Source organism: Mastomys coucha, unplaced genomic scaffold (assembly GCF_008632895.1).
Source record: "Mastomys coucha isolate ucsf_1 unplaced genomic scaffold, UCSF_Mcou_1 pScaffold15, whole genome shotgun sequence".
In the NCBI taxonomy this organism is placed as follows: domain Eukaryota; kingdom Metazoa; phylum Chordata; class Mammalia; order Rodentia; family Muridae; genus Mastomys; species Mastomys coucha.
Window position 1 is genome coordinate 76272570 of NW_022196897.1, and position 17105 is coordinate 76289674.

At 37.9% G+C, this 17105-nt stretch overlaps 2 protein-coding genes across 2 annotated transcripts in view; both read right to left on the reverse strand.

The window, feature by feature from the left end:
* Nucleotides 1-8268: 8268 nt before the first annotated feature.
* LOC116092231 (olfactory receptor 4B1-like) lies at nucleotides 8269-9288 on the reverse strand. Its single transcript, XM_031373574.1, has one exon. The coding sequence runs from the start codon at nucleotides 9260-9262 to the stop codon at nucleotides 8336-8338; it is 927 nt and encodes a 308-aa protein (XP_031229434.1). The 5' UTR covers nucleotides 9263-9288; the 3' UTR covers nucleotides 8269-8335.
* A 7135-nt stretch (nucleotides 9289-16423) lies between these two features.
* Nucleotides 16424-17105, reverse strand: part of LOC116091727 (olfactory receptor 142-like) — a 6520-nt gene continuing 5838 nt past the window's right edge. Inside the window, exon 2 of the mRNA XM_031373236.1 lies at nucleotides 16424-17105. Within this exon, the coding sequence (XP_031229096.1) occupies nucleotides 16424-17105 (682 nt within the window).

The following is a 17105-nucleotide window of genomic DNA, read 5'->3' on the forward strand; positions in this document are numbered from 1 at the left end:
ATTTCTTTGAGGGTGCTATTTAATGTCTTTCTTAAGGTCCTGTATCATCATCATGATAAGTGATTTTATATCTGAATCTTGGTGTTTCTGGTGTGATGATGTGTCCAGGACTTGCTATGGTGGGAGAATTGGGTTCTGATGATGCCAAGTAACCTTAGTTTGTGTAGATTATTTTCTTATGCTTGCCCCCCACCATCTGGTTATCTCTAGTGCTACCTGCCCTTGCTAAATCTGACTGGAGCCTGTCCTTCCTGTGATCCTGGTTGTATCAGAACTCCTCAGAGTCAGGCTGTCTCTGTGATCCTGTGATTCTGAGATCCTGTGACCCTGGGCTTGTTAGAACACGTGGGAGTGCAGCAGCTTCCTCTGAGTGTTGTGGGACTGGCTGTGGAGCCTGGGCTCAAGGTCTGCTCAGGACACCAACCCAGAGAGACTGGAAGGAACCCAAGCCACTCTGCTGGCAGAGTTCCTGTGTGCCTGGTCCTGCAGGTCCCAGTTACTCCCGGTGTTGGGACAGATGTTGGGTCCTCCTCACCTCTAATCCTGAGAGTGTCAGAGGGCCTGAGAGTGGAGCTTCCTCTGGGTGTTGTGGGTCTGGCTGCAGAGCTTGCACCCAAGGTCTGCTCAGGACACCAGCCCAGAGAGGCTAGAAGGCTAGTACATGAATCTTTATTCTGCACTACTCACAATAGCTAAAGTTGGGCATATGATTTAAGATTCAAGCAAGAGGTCTGGGTAGAGCTAAAAGTTTGAGTCATCAACATGTGACTTATTGAAGGCTACATCACTTACATATATTCATGTGTAATAGTCATGTAGTAATGAGAGATAGGGCAGTGATTACACTGGCATCCCTGTGAGGATATGGAATGGTACCACCATGGCATGGTAAGACAATAAATGGGTAAACCTGAGTTAGAAGAACTGATAAATGAGATTAGAGGAAGTTACTCAATGGGCCATTGGGGTCCTGGAAAAGGAACTGTCCCACCCCTGACCCTAAGAGTTAATCACAGGTTTGAAGCAGAGGTAAACAAGAAGGCCTTTAGCCCATTTCAGTACCCATTAGTATGAGTTAAATATAGCATTAAGTTAATTATAATTCAACCCATTTCATCCCAGGCCCTCTGACACTCTCAGGATTAGAGGTGAGGAGGACCCAACATCTGTCCCAACACCGGGAGTAACTGGGACCTGCGGGACCAGGCACACAGGAACTCTGCCAGCAGAGTGGCTTGGGTTCCTTCCAGTCTCTCTGGGCTGGTGTCCTGAGCAGACCTTGAGCTACCCATTTCAGTAGCCATTAGTATGAGTTAAATATAACGTTAATTATAATTCAACAAACTTAAAAGAATGCTGTGAATATTTCGAGTATTCAGTAGCCATTCGAGACAGCACAGATACAGATAGCACTCTCAGAGAAGCTCCGATGAGCAGTGTTGACCCAGATATTCTACAGCATCTTTGAAGCAAAAGGTTTGCCTGGAATGTAAGCACCATGCAGAGATGCTCTCTGTCTGTGCAGCATCATCTCACTAACTCTCAGAACTGAGCTTCACACATAACACATGTTCAATTGGTTTTGTTGAGTAAATTATTAAATGAACACAAACCCTTGAAATAGATCACTGCTTAAGGAAATTATGTTACAGTTAAGCTGTGTGATAATATCAAACCACTGTAAATAATACCTGTAGAAAAAAAATTTACATGAGAAACTGCAATGGATCTGATCCCACATGACATTTTGATCCATTCCTCTTTGGGATTATGGAAAAGACCTAGGAATAGAACAAAATTAAATTCTTATTTTTAGGTGAATACAAAATAAAATACTTCAATTTCTAGCCTCATTAGTGAGGGCCATGTGATGATTTTATCAGATAATATGAAAACAAAAATGTTGTGTGACATACTTGAAAAATCTCCTCAAAGCAAAAAAGATCTGTTTATCCTTCTCTTTCTTATAGCATATGAATTCAAAGTGGTTTTTTTATCTATCACCCTCATATGATTACTAAAATTTAAACTTTTTAAAATTAAACTTAGGATTGAGTTCATCAGTCTTTCACTGCAATGGGCCTCTGATCACTACCACATTAGATTACCTCCAGCCAGTGCAGGACTTTATATCTCTGTGCTTTACAATTCTAGATCATTAACTGTCTCTTTTTATGTTAATATTTGGCCAAAACTTAAAGATCCAAACACTTAATAGGAAAAGAGAAGAAAACTATATACACAGAGTAGGTTCCTGCATTCTGCAATTTTTCTTGCAAAAAAATTGCATGTTATTTATATTTTAACATGACAGATCAGTGAGAGATTACAATGCTGAGATGATCTAATTAGACTGTCACTATTTCTTGAATTGAAATTTTTTAATTTTCACAAGGTTTTTGTTTTTTAACAAATGGTCAGCCCTGAAAACATACATGGAAGTAATATATAGACTGAGTAGGTTGTGTTTAAGAATATGTATGTGTGTATGTATACACATATGACTATAACAATAATTAATGAAAAATAGGCCATGAGCTTGAAAGATAGCAGGAGGAATATATAGGAGTACTTTGAGGAAGGGAATGAAAGTGGAAATAAAGTAATTATATTACAATCTCAAAAATAAAGAATTAATTTAAAAACAATGGGAAAATATTTTTCTTTAATCTCTGTGGTTTCTTCCAGAGAGAGTAGAACAAAGAGAATAATGAGCTCTCAGTAGACCCACAACCCTCAATAGGTGAGATAATTTCTGAAAATGTTGATAGTTCCACTAGAGCAGACTTTATCAAGCTATGTAGTCCCTAGCTACTCAGAAGTCACTGGTGAAGTCCTGTGTATAACTTTAACTAACGAATCCTGTCCTGTGGGGGAGTGAGGAGCTCTATCACAGTCAACTTCCCATGGGCTAACATGTATAATGCAAGCAATGGATCAAGGGAACAGGGTATGCCTTCTCAGTGTTTAGCTGTGAGCCAAAAACTTTAAATATGCACTGAGAATTAAGAAAAACATTTAGCATAATAAATAACAGACAGGCCATTACAGCAAAATATACATATACCTATACACACACACACACACACACACACACACACACACACACACACCACATATATATATATATATATATATATATATATATATTTAGATATCGATAGATATAGATATCTTCAAAGACATACTCTCCAAAAAGCCTCACTCTTTCAATAGTGCTTCAAATCTGAAAGAATGGAATCAGGAGTAGTCTAAGCAGCTCTATGGGACAGAAAGACCAACAGACTTGGGTACAATCACCACACAAAATTAATGCCTAGCTCTAATAATGATGCTGGTGGTAGTGATGTTAAACATTATAGTTACCTTTTCTCTGATTCGTGTTCTTTTCTAAATGTTTTACATGTGGGTTGAAATGATAGCTCAGTAAAGTACTTAGTTGCAAGAATGAGAATCTGAGTTCAACAATAGGAACACAAGTAGATAATGGAGTGCTTATAAGCTCTTGGTCGGACAGGATCAGGGAGGTCCCCTAAGGCTCACTATCCAGCCAGGTTAACATAATCATCATGCACCAGACAAATAAAAGACTCTGTTTTCAAAAAATCAAAGTGACCAATACATGTGAAACAGTATCTGAGCATGACTTCTGACCTCCAGATATTAGTAAACACAGCCATGCATGCCCACATACACATATTCACAAAAGAAAACCACCTTTTTGTATGTACATTATTATATTGAATATTCATAATAATCATATGAATGACTTCCTACTGTTTTGCTTACTAATCATGCTAAATGTAGGCAAAAAACTATTATTCACAGAAGTTAGGCACCTTGAATATCTGACTGTAGCTGGCAGTCAATTAAAACATCATAAGGAATTAAGAGCCAGAGCTCTCTTAAAATTGTATACAGAAAAGATGTGCTGCTCCCCACTAAAATGTTCAAGAAGAAACTGTAAGAGTTGATGTTGCAGTGTCCTTTATCAGCTTCAAGAGTTATTCATTTACCAAGTATTTATAAAGTATCAGTTACAATATTCACAGGAAGATACAAGGAAGAGATGATGAATAGCCCTCTACTTTGAAAGCTTAGAGTTTGAGAGAAAAACACACTTATAATCATTATAATCAAACTGATAGAACAATGATATCATGAATATTTTGGAAACTTAATTCTACTCCAGAAGAAAAGTGGTCAGGAAATACTTCACAGAGCAGGTGGTTTTAAAGTAGAACTCTACATGTTGGCTGTATAGGAAAGGGAAATACATCATCCCAGGCAAAGCAAGCAGCAACTTCCTAGAGAACTGATGACCGCTTGTGAACATTCATCCATGAACAAGGAATAGGAGAGGCACCAGAAGAAGAAAGAAGATTCTGTGCTGCTCTTAAAGTCACTATTGACATACAGCTTCAACCAGCACATACAAAAGTGAAAAAAAAGGAAAATGTGTGCTTTAGTAATATCACAGATGTTCCATCTCTCTACTAAGAATAGATGATATTTTTCTAGTTCCATCCATTTTCCTACAAATTCCATGATGTAATTTTTAACAGTTGGATAATATTCCATTTTGTAGATGTACCACATTTTCATTATTCACTTTTCTGAGGGATATCTAGGTTGTTTAGGTTTTCTGGCTATTATTAGAACACCAATGAATTTGGTTGAGCACGTGTCCTTGTAGTAGGATGTAACATCATTTGGGTATTTACCCAAGAGTGGTATAGCTGGATCCTGAAGTAGACTGATTCCCATCTTTCTGAGGAACTGCCATACTGGCTTCCATAGTAGCTAGACAAGTTTGCAGTTCTACCAGCAGTGGATAAGTGCCCTTGCTCTATATCCTTGCCATCATGAGCTTGTGTTATTGATCATAGCCCTTCTGACCAGTGTAAGGTGAAATCCAAAACTAGTTTTGATTTGTATTTTCCTGATGACTAGGGATGCTGAACATTTCTTTAAGTGTTTCTCAGTCGTTTGAATTTCCTCTGTTAAGAATTCACTGTTTAGATCTGTACCCTAGTTTTTAATTGAATTATTTGGGTTTTAGATATCATAGTTTCTTGAGTTCTTTATATATTTTGGATATTAGTCTTCTATCAGAGGTACAGTTGGTAAAACTCTTTTCTCATGCTGTAGACTGCTGCTTTGTCTTTACTTTACAAAAACGTTTTAGTTTCATGAGATCCCATTTATTTATCATTGACCTTAGTGTCTGCTGTTAGTGTGTTCTGTTCAGAAAGATGTCTCATGTGCAAATGCATTCAAAGGTATTACTCACTTTCTCTTATGTCAGGCTCAGTGTATCTGGTTTTATATTGAGGTCCTTGATCCACTTGGTCTTGAGTTTGAGTATGAATTCCTTTGTATAGTTCTACATGCAGGCATAAATTCACACACTTTATTTTTGATAAAGAAACCAAAAATGCACACTGGAAAAAAGGCATCTTCAACAAATGGTGTTGCCCAAACTGAAATGCCTAAGTCATTTTGGGCATTTTAAGAGGACCTAAGTTTCTTTTTTTTTTTAATTTTATTAGATATTTTCTTTATTTACATGTCATACAATATCTCCTTTCCCAGTTTCCCCTCCAAAAAAAAAATCCCCAAAAAACAAAACAAAACAAAACAAAACAACAAAAACAAACCCCTGTTCCCTCCCCCCCTCATCCCCTACTTGCCACCCCACCCTCTCCTGCTTACTGGCCCTGGCACTCCCCTATAGAACCTTCACAGGGTCAAGGGCCTCTCCTCCCATTGATGACCGACCTGGCCATCCTCTACTATACACATGCTGCTGGTGCAATTAGTCCCACCACGTGTACTCCTTGGTTGGTGGTTTAGTCCCTGGGAGCTCTGAGGGTACTAGTTAGTTCATATTGTTGTTCGTCCTAAGGGGCTGCAAACCCTTTAACTCCTTGGGTCCTTTCTCTAACTCCTTCAATGGGGACCCTGTACTCAGTTCAATGGATGACTGTGAGCCTCTACTTCTGTACTAGTCGGGTACAGTCAGAGCCTCTCAGGAGACAGCCATATCAGGCTGGAGTGTCCTTCCTTCAGTCTCTGCTCCATAGTTAGTCTCTGCAACTCCTTCCATGGGTATTTTGTTCCCCCTTTTAAGAAGGAATGAAATGTCCACATTTTGGTCTTCCTTCTTCTTGAGTTTCTTGTGGTTTATGGATTGTACTTCATGAATTCTGATCTTCTGGGCTAATAACCACTTACCAGAGAGTGCACATCATGTATGTTCTTTTGTGAATGGGTTACATCACTCTGGATGATATTCTCCAGATACATCCATTTCCCTAAGAATTTCATAAATTCATTGTTTTTAATAGCTGAGTAGTACTCAATTGTGTAGATGTACCACAATTTCTGTATCCATTCCTCTGTTGAGACATCTGGGTTGTTTCCAGTTTCTGGCTATTATAAATAAGGCTGCTATGAACGTAGTGGAGCATGTGTCCTTATTACATGTTGGAACATCTTCTGGGTATATGCCCAGGAGTGGTATAGCTGGGTCCTCTGGTATAGCTATAACCAATTTCTGGAGAAACCACCAAGATGATTTCCAGAGTTGTTGTACCAGCTTGCAATCCCACCAGCAATGGAGGAGTGTTCCTCTTTCTCCATCTCTCCTGCATCTGCTGTCACCTGAGTTTTTTATCTTAGCCATTCTGATGGGTGTGAGGTGGAATCTCAGGGATGTTTTGATTTGCATTTCCCTGATAACTAAGGATGTTGAACATTTCTTTAGGTGCTTCTCAGCCATTCAGTATTCATCAGTTGAGAATTCCTTGTTTAGCTCTGTACCCCATTATTTTAATAGGATTATTTGGTTCTCTGGAGTCTAACTTCTTGAGTTCCTTGTATATATTGGATATTAGCCCTCTATCAGATATAGGATTGGTAAAGATCTTTTCCCAATTTGTTGCTTACCATTTTATCTTATTGACAGTGCCTTTTACCTTACAGAAGCTTTGTAACTTTATGAGGTCCCATTTGTCAATTCTTGATCTTAGAGCATAAGCTATTGGTGTTCTGTTCAGGAAATTTTCCCCTGTGCCTATGTGCTCAAGGCTCTTCCCCACTTTCTTTTCTATTAGTTTCAGTGTATCTGGTTTGATGTGGAAGGATCTAAGTTTCTTATATGCCAAAATGTCATAAGAACTAAAATTATTCATGGGAATTGCCTACTGATTATAAGTAGTCTATGATATAAGACTCTAAGAACATCAGAATAATAGAAAACTCCTGGGATGTAATTTTAAATGATACATTTTTCCAGATAAGAAGAAATAGCCAGATTGATAACCTTATTCCACAGTGTCCCCTGATTAATTCCTTTGGCTGGTTTCCTTCCTAAAGTAAGTGTAAATAACTTCCTTTTAAAGTTATTATCTTGGAGTATTTTAAGTAAATAAGACAAAAGGAAGCAGCAGAAGAAACTTTACCCAAAATGCATTTGTGAGAATATTCTCCTTGTACTGGGTGCAGCTAGATTAGGAGTATTTCCCAATATTTTTACATAACTAATAATGTCAACAATTAATTAAATGTTTCAAAATAGGTAGTAGAGAGGATAAAGAATTTTTCCAACATGAGAAATGTTGGGATCAAGGGGCTAGACATGACAATTACCCTGATCAGACAGATTACTAAACATTTCATACATCATTAAAATATTGTACTATATCCCATAATTATATGTTACCAAATGTCATTTAAAATATATTTTTCTTATTTTGGGAAAAAAATACATTTTTTTCTTATGTTAATAACAAAATTTCTCCTTTCCCCTTCCTCCCACCAAACTCTCCCATATACTTTTCCCCACTCTCCAAATTCATGGTCTTTTTTTTTTTTTTACTAAATTGTTATCATGTGCAAATACACACACACACACACACACACACACACACACACACACACACACACATATATATATATATATATATTCCTGAATATAACCTGTTAAATCTGTATGCTGTTACTTATATGCTTATATGTATGTTTTCAGGGCTGACCTAAAACTTCAAATTTTGAATGGGCTTTACGTTTTTACTTGGCTTGAATATTCAAATTATTCAAGCCATAATAGAAGCAGGTATCAGAAAGATAATTAAGTTCCATAAGATTACAGAGAGGTGGCTCAGTGTTGTGCTTGCATACAATGCTAGGACACCATGCAGTTTTGACCCACTAAGGAAATACACGATGTCCTTATTTTTTGATCACCATTTTTTAGTATCTCACAGAAAACAGATCCACTTCAACAATAGGTTATGTTTTTTTAAATCATTTTTCATCCAATAGCTCTCCTTCACTTCATATCTATATTCTTTTTACCCCACAATTTCTTCACAGCATTTTTCACCTCTGCATTTCGGAGTGTGTAGATGATGGGGTTCAGCATGGGGGTGATGACCGTGTAAAACACAGCCACAAGCTTGTCTTCAGTGAAAGTAGAAGAAGGTCGCATGTAGAGGAAGATGGCAGGTCCAAAGAACAAGATGACCACCGTGATGTGAGAGGCACAGGTGGAGAGGGCCTTGTGTCTCCCCTCTGCAGAATGGTTCCTCAAGTTGATCAGGATGACGACATAGGAAGACACCAAGACAAGGAAGGAGCACAGAGCAATTAAGCCACTATTTGCCATTACAATGACACTCTCCACAAATGTGTCAGTGCAAGCCAGCTTGAATAATGGCTGGAGGTCACAGAAGTAGTGGTCAATCACATTAGGACCACAGAAGGGCAACTGAATAGTGATAAGAACCTGAATTATAGAATGTAAAAAGCCCCCCAGCCAAGAAACAACCACCAGCATGTGACATGCTTGACGACTCATGATGTTCATGTAATGAAGAGGTTTGCAGATGGCCACGTATCGGTCATAGGCCATCACCACAAGCAAAAATATCTCAGCCACCCCCAAGAAATGGAAAAAGAATATCTGAGCCAGACAGCCCTTTAGGGAGATGGTTTTAACCTTCGCAAGTAAGTCAGTGATGAACTTAGGGACAACAGTAGAGGAGTAGCAGATCTCCACCAGGGACAAGGAGCTGAGGAAGACATACATGGGAGAATTCAGACTCTTACTGACACTGACCATTGCAACAATGAGGCCGTTGCCCAACACTGTGGCCAGGTACACAGGAAGGAACAGCACAAAGCACACCTTCTGCACATTTGGATCCTGGAAAAGGCCAGTGATGATCAGTTCAGTCACGTTATTTGCCCTGGCCATGGGTTCAGTTGAGGAGTAGTGGACATCAGGCAGTAAGCATCCTAAAATAAAACATTGTTTTACTACACCATTTACAGGATGTCAGAGAAAACAACCTACTTACTAATCATTTCTTTAGCCAACATGTAATAATTCAGAATTCAACATAGTACTCTAACATTTTATAACCTTTTAATTTACTTAGTTTTATCATTGGAAAATAGAAATCCATAGAAATGATTACTTGCCCATAACCATACATTTTGAATTTGGGCAGCCATTCAAGTTAAGAGCATATCATTTGTACTCTCTTTGCTGCATTTTGATACCTCTTCTTCTTGGAGAATTCCTTTGACATACTTCTTCACATCTACTCTTTATTTCTTTCTTCTATGTCTCAAGGAATATCCATTTTCTACTGTGTCAGTATACTAATATAGGTGAAACTATGTCTCACCAGTAATCTATAATTACCATTATCACTACAAAATGTAAAAAGAAACCACTCACTTAAAAGTCAATCGAGGTTTTTTTACTTGGAAAGGTTATTAGAAGACGAGAAACATCAAGTGCTAATGTAAAAGTTATGGTTGGTCTCATATTCCATTTTAAACATGAAAACCAGTACAACCACTCTAGAGAACAAACTGCCATCAAATGTATGTACAGGTATCTCCATCAGTATGCTGCAAGGAGAGTCTAATTGCACAAGTGTTGGGGGCAGTATACGGGACCATTTGGAACTGCTTTTGATGCAATTTTCCCAAACTTCACATTCAGAAATACCATCCTGGTATCTTGAATAAGTCAGTCAAGGTCACAGTATTAAATGTTGTAAATCATGAAACACAACAAATCAGATCTTTTTATATTAAGAAGCACTATTTGCAGATACACAACTTGACATAGATGATCAAGAGATATTTTTCTTTCCTGATACAATAATAAAACACTCTCAGTCACACCCTTCCTGAGGATACAGAATGAACTTGGAATAGATTAGGCATAGACAGCCCCTTACCCTCTCCTCCTTTTAAATGAATATTTCAGATAATATACTTCATGAGCTTCTGTCTGTGTTTATAAGCATGACACTGCTTTTCATCAGGTATGCCCGATGCTGCCAAATCTGTGTGTTTATGTTTGCCTAACTCTTGAATAAACTATACAAAAGCTACTTGGGACAAATATAAGCCATCATCTTCCTTATCATCTTTATCACTAACGAGACAATGCTTTCTGCTCACTCAAGTGCTTCTGCTCTGAATTACTTCAGTGTTACATGAGGCAAAGATATTAAATTTCCTACATAGAATGTATGAACTGATACTATTTTATAAGAGAAAGGTGTAATAATCTAAATATATATCAAAGCCACGGTAGTATTATTTATCTACACAAATACAAAACATACTCTCTTACTTTCTTGAACAAGCACCTGTTATGTGACCCAAAAATGCCAAATGCAGCCTAAATGAATCAGTCATTCATTAATAGCATCCATAGAAAAAGCATAAGGGAAGAGTTAAAATTAAGTATGACCTTTGAACTTGAACACAACTTAATCTTGGCATTACAGAAATTAGGATTAATTTACTATGACAAATAATGAGACATCACTTATAGATAGGAGAATTGAGTGGTGTTTCTGGTCTTCATCCCAAATTCCTTTAGAAATTACCCTTATCTCTAAAAATACCTGTGTGTATTTGTATGTGTCTGTGGGAGTGTGTGAGTGTGTGTCCCTTTTCCTGACTCCTTCTCTCTCTCTTCCTGCCCCCACTCAACCATTCTAACTCTCTGCTACTTAGATAGTAAAGAAATACCTCCTGCTTTGCTTTATATTAGAATATATGATAAAATTAAGACCATGGCTAGTGAAAACTATGAGACATTCAATGTACGTGGAGTAAAGAAATAGAACCTCTACCAATCACAGGCTCCAATTTGGTAATCCCCAAATATTACTTTAAAGAATGCAGAATTGTAAAAGAATTTTGGCATTATTAAATTTTATGCTATGAATTTTATACCATAAGAAAAGTTATGATCTCAGTTCTTTACTCTTCCCTAACCACTTTATCTCAAAAATAAATTCTCATGGCTCTAAGAAAACATGTGACTAGCCCAACACCTTATATCAGCTGACAAATTCTGTATCTTGCGTCTAGTTATGCCACCTACCTTTATGTCTGAGCAGCTACTATATACTCTTATGCTTCCTTGGAACAAAAAATTGGACAGCATGAATTTCAAATGCACTCAATGTACTCCAAGTTAGCATGATGTTAGGCGCCTTGCTGGAATGCATCACTACTCAAGGTTTGTTCAGACTTAGGAGAACAGAACTCGGAGAATAACTGCATTGTTGCCTGAAAAGGCTGACCCTAGAGTGAGCAATCTATATGATATATTACCAACTAGCTGCATTCTCACAAAAGACCCTCAGGTCATCCCCAACTATGCCACTCTGGCCAGGGGCAGGGGTAGTGCTGAAAAGAATTTAAAGAAAGATTATTCTAACTCCTTCTATTCATATATAAGGTGACACAGGCTAAAAGAGGACAATTAACTTCCCAAAACTACACTCTAATAATTTCCCAGGTACTATCTAAGGAATCATTGTTCTCTCAAAAAAATAATAGGCTATCATTGGTGATAGGGGGTGATTATTGTTAATATAGTTAAAGAGTTAGCTTTGTCTCCCACAACATATCAGAAAGTATCCTGGCAGCTTTTAAAAACAAAACGCAGTAAAGGGGAAAGAAAATTCAGGGTATCTGTATTTGGATTTTTAATTTTTAAGAAAGAAAATCCTTAAGAATAGTAAACTCAGAGTTTCTGAGATCCTGTTTGATAAAGAACTACCCACCACACAAAATCCAAGCACTGGAACTGAATGCTCACATGCATGAAATGTTCATAGTAAATCAACCCTCACATTATAACCAGGGGACCAACTTCCCCATGGAATTTCTTTTCCCTATAGTAAAACTTGCCAAATGAAGTACGGCTTGAAGAAAATATCAAAATCTATTCCAATTATTTTGCTGTCACTTTCATTGTTTTGCGCACAATAGAGAGAAAGAACATGAAGTGTTGAAAGCAGGGAGTGTTTGACTAAATTTGCCAGTCTCTGCGCTGTCATTCGCAGTCAACCGTCCACCCCTGCAGCCTAGCTGTGCCCATGCCATGGCTGCCATGAGGCTGTGCCCTCTCACTCGCTCACCTGAATTGTCACAAATGGGTGAATGGAAAACACCAGACAGTCTTAATTTTAAAATTAACAAGAATGACAAAACAACTGGGCTCCCGGTGGTGGAAGCCGCCTCTGGGTCTGACAATTCCGTCCTACATGCTGCACATTATCTTACTCTCCACCTCGCTGAAAAAGGGCATTCCTTTTCTCCGGTGTCCTCTCTTCCTCTCTCAGACCCGGAAAACCTGCCTCTTTATCTTTGCCCAGTGAATGACTTCTTATCTTTATTAGCTAATCAAATAATTAGAGGAAATCCCTCTACAGCACATGCTCAGTGGAATAGTAGCAGAGTAACCATCTGATCTCTGAATGGATTTGAGGCCTGTTCACAGGAGGGTATTCATGACTGGACAAAAGCCCATATCTGGGAAAGTCATAGATCCTAGCATATACATTATTATAATTGTTTTTATTGTTGTTATTGTTGTTGCTCTTGTTATTGTTATTGCTGGCCATGTTGTCAAGCTGCTTTCTAAATGTTTGCTTATGATTATGATGTTTGTGTTTGTGTTTGTGTTTATGCTTATGTTTATACTGACAGACCTAGGGTGCTTTCAACCCTGGTCATAAAATCTTTCTGCAGTGGGCAGTAGTTAATGCCTCCAGTTCCTGGTCATCCAGGGAATGTTGGGTATGGGCTCCCTCTCGTGGCATGGACCTCAAATTAGACCAGTCATTGGTTGGCCATTCCTACAAATTCTGTTTCTCTATTGTCCCCTACACATCTTACAGGTAGGACAGATTGTAGGTCAAAGGTTTTGTGACTGAATTGGAAGTTGCTAGTGTTACCTTCGTAGAATCCAAGAAATTTCTACTGAACAACACTTCCACATTGCCCCTCAAATACCCTTCCAGTCTTCTCTACCTCTCTATCCCTCCCCTACCACCTGATCCCTCCTGCTCCCATTGCCACCAGCGCTCAGTTCACCTGCAAAGTCTATTCTATTTTCCCCTCCCAAGGAGATACATGCATATCCATTAGAGTCCTCCTTGTTATTTCTCCTCTCTGGATTTGTGGATCATAGTGTAATTATCATTCACTTAATTAATATCCACTTATAAATGAGCACATAACATGTTTGTCTCTCTGGGTCTGGCTCTTAATACTTTGACAAAAATCAACAACTGGGTGCTCTCAAATACTAGCATATTGCTCATATTTCTGTTAATTAAGGATATATACACATATGTGTATATACATATATATGTATACGTATATATTTGGGTTAGGTATTTTCTTAAACAAATTTTGTATACAATATGCTCTGAGCATGACTCTTTTCATTTATCTCCTCCAAGCTCCTCCCAACCTCTAAATTCATGCAATTCCTCTCTAAATATGTGTGTGTGTGTGTGTGTGTGTTTGTGTGTGTGTACTTGATCTTAATGGATCTACCAGCTCTTGTCTCCCAAACAATGAGAAATACCATGAGGATTTTTTGAACATTCAAATAGACACTATCAGCCTGTAAGGTTCCCGACATCTCAGGGGTCACTAATGAAGTTCTATCCATAGTTTCCACTGCAAAAACAAAAGCCTCATAGGAGTGAAGGGTGCTATGACAGCCTGCATCCTAAATACTTAGCCTACTGAGCATAAGGTATCAAGAGAAATGGAAGGTCTCTCCACTCTATTTATTTCAGGATGTAATATTTTGAAATACAACTTAACAAACTGTAAAAGTATTCAGCATAAAATATAATGTAGGAGCTATGTTATAGGCATTAATAATTTAACAAATAACCAACTAATTACTAAGATCACAATTTCCTTGAAATTAATTGGATAATAAAATATGTTTACCATCATCCCCCCAATATGAATGAAATTCCAAATAGTGTTGCTTTGTGGTGGTAACAAGACCTATTCTGAGCAGATCTACATATCAAAAAGACCAGTTGTGGAGATGCAGTTATCTCACAAAATAAAATTAATGACCAGCATAATGAAGATATAGTCAATATTCATTGAGTACCAAGTTCCTTCCTAAATACTTAGCATGCATATTATCTGATGTAATGCTCAGAGTAATCTTAAGAGTTTCATCATGGTATTGATATAATTTTAATTTAATCATCAAAAGCTGTTCACAGAAGTTAAGGAATATGTACCTCAAGTGTGCCTGACAGACAAGTGGATTGGCCTGATGCGTTTCAGAGACTGAGGAAAAGATGTGATACCAACACATAAATGTTCAAAATATTCTAAGTGAATTAATATTGCAAGGTTTCATACTCAGCAAGAGCTTATGGGGTATCAATTTATGGGAAGAGTAGTAGAAACTACAAAGAAGAAGAAACAATACACCGTTGTGCACATGACAGCTTACAGTCTAAGAAACACATATGAATAGTCACAATGAAAGTGGCAATGGTTCTATCATATAAGTCTAAAATGACTATAAAAATGAGAACCAAGTCCACATCAGGAGCAGGGAGTTTGCAAGAGACTTTCTAAGAAAGATGATTTTAATTAACCTAGGTTTGAAAATAGATGAGATTTTGCCATGTGTTAAAGGAAGGTAAAAGTTATTCCATGTGGAATAAGCAGAATTTTCTCCATGAATATTCATCTATCCTGCTGTCATTTTCTGTTGCTGTGATAACACACCCTGACAAAAGCAACTTAGGGAAGAAAAGGTTGGTTTGGCTCACAATTTCAGGCTACAGTCCATCATTGCAGGGAAGTCCAGGTGGCTAGAACTTGAAGAGGCTAATCACATAACCACAGTCAGTGGCAGAAAACAACGATTAAGTCAAGCACATTGGTCTTCAGTTTGTCCACTCCTCTTCTAACAAATTTAGTATCTCCTGCCCGAGGAATGGTGACATACACTGTGGATGAGTTGACTATCAATCAAGATAATTCTCCCACAAAATGCCCATCCTTAGGCAAAGCTAAACTAGACAATTCCTCATTGAAACTTCCTTCCCAGGTGATTCTAGATTTTGTCAATGTGACTATTAAAACTCTCATACCATCCATGATTAACAATTAATGGAAACACCAAAGAGAATGAGAATTGTGTAATGATGTTATAGCTACTATTCATCTACATATTGAGCCAGTATCCCTAGGAGAAATGGAACACAAATCTAGCATGCTTGATCCATTTTCTGGGGAAGCTGCTGGCATTAATTTGCCTGGTCTAGAGAAATATAAACAGATGCACATAAAATGAAGTGCAGGCCTTAGTCATCTCAAAGCTGAAAGGGGCCAATTTATTTATCCATTGATGATAATTCTGTGAGATTGTGGGTGACATGGAAATTCTGATAGGTAAAATGATATTTTAGACACACTTCTCTGGTATTTTTTAACCAAGAAATGCTAACAGGCTTAGAAAGTAATAAATATAGTATAACAACTTAAAAGAAGAGACACATGTCTGGAGTTGGACATCCATGAAGTGTGGTGATCTACACCAGTAAGTCACTCCTGCCTGATTCCTCTGAATTAAGAAAATATACAAAATTTTAATATTTTGTATTTTTAAATAGGGGTGAGCCAAAAAATATTTCATTTTCATAAAAATTATTTTACTTCATCACTCTTGTTAGTAGGCAGAATTTATGTCATTTTAATGTTATCTTCTAGTATGAATGTTAGATATGGTAATAGGGCACAAAGTCTGTCTTTTGCACAAGAAGTAAAACTGACTCACAAACTTTTTTGATGATCAATATGAGATGACCAAGGTAAAAGATGACTATCAGCACTGTCAATCTGAAAAGAAAGACAGACTTGTCTACATTAGAAAAGAAAAACAGATTAATATTCTCATGTGCAAATATCCCATGAAAATTGCATTGCTTTGTTCTTTCTTTAAACACAAATTGTAAAAAGAAAAATCCTACTAAAAACAGATCCCATTTCAATAGGCACAAAAACCAATACATGTTTCTAATTTTGATGTGGACCCTCACTTATGATTTTGGTTCCAGAACATTCGTATAGCACTTTTCATTTCTGTATTCCTTAGTGTATAGACAATGGGGTTCAGCATGGGGGTAATGACCGTGTAGAACACAGACACAAGCTTGTCTTCAGTGAAGGTAGAGGAAGGTCTCATATAAATAAATGCACCAGGCCCAAAGAACAGGATGACCACTGTGATGTGAGAGGCACAGGTGGAAAGGGCCTTGCGTCTCCCCTCTGCAGAATGCTTCCTTAAACTGATTAGGATGATAGCATAGGAAGACACCAAGATGAAGAGAGAGATTATAGAGATTAGACCACTGTTGGCCATCACAATAACCCCCTCCATAAAGGTGTCAGTACAAGCAAGCTTAAATAATGGCTGCAGGTCACAGAAGTAGTGGTCAATCAGATTGGGACCACAGAAGGGCAATGGAATGGTGATGAGGATCTGGATTATGGAGTGAATGAGGCCCCCAAGCCAGGAACCAGCCACCAGCATGTGACACACTTGATGACTCATGATGTTCATGTAATGAAGAGGTTTGCAGATGGCCACGTAGCGGTCATAGGCCATAACCACTAGCAAAATAACTTCAACAACACCAAAGAAATGGGAGAAGAATATCTGAGCCAGACAGCCCTTCAGAGAGATGGTTTTAATCTTAGCCAGTAGATCAGTGATG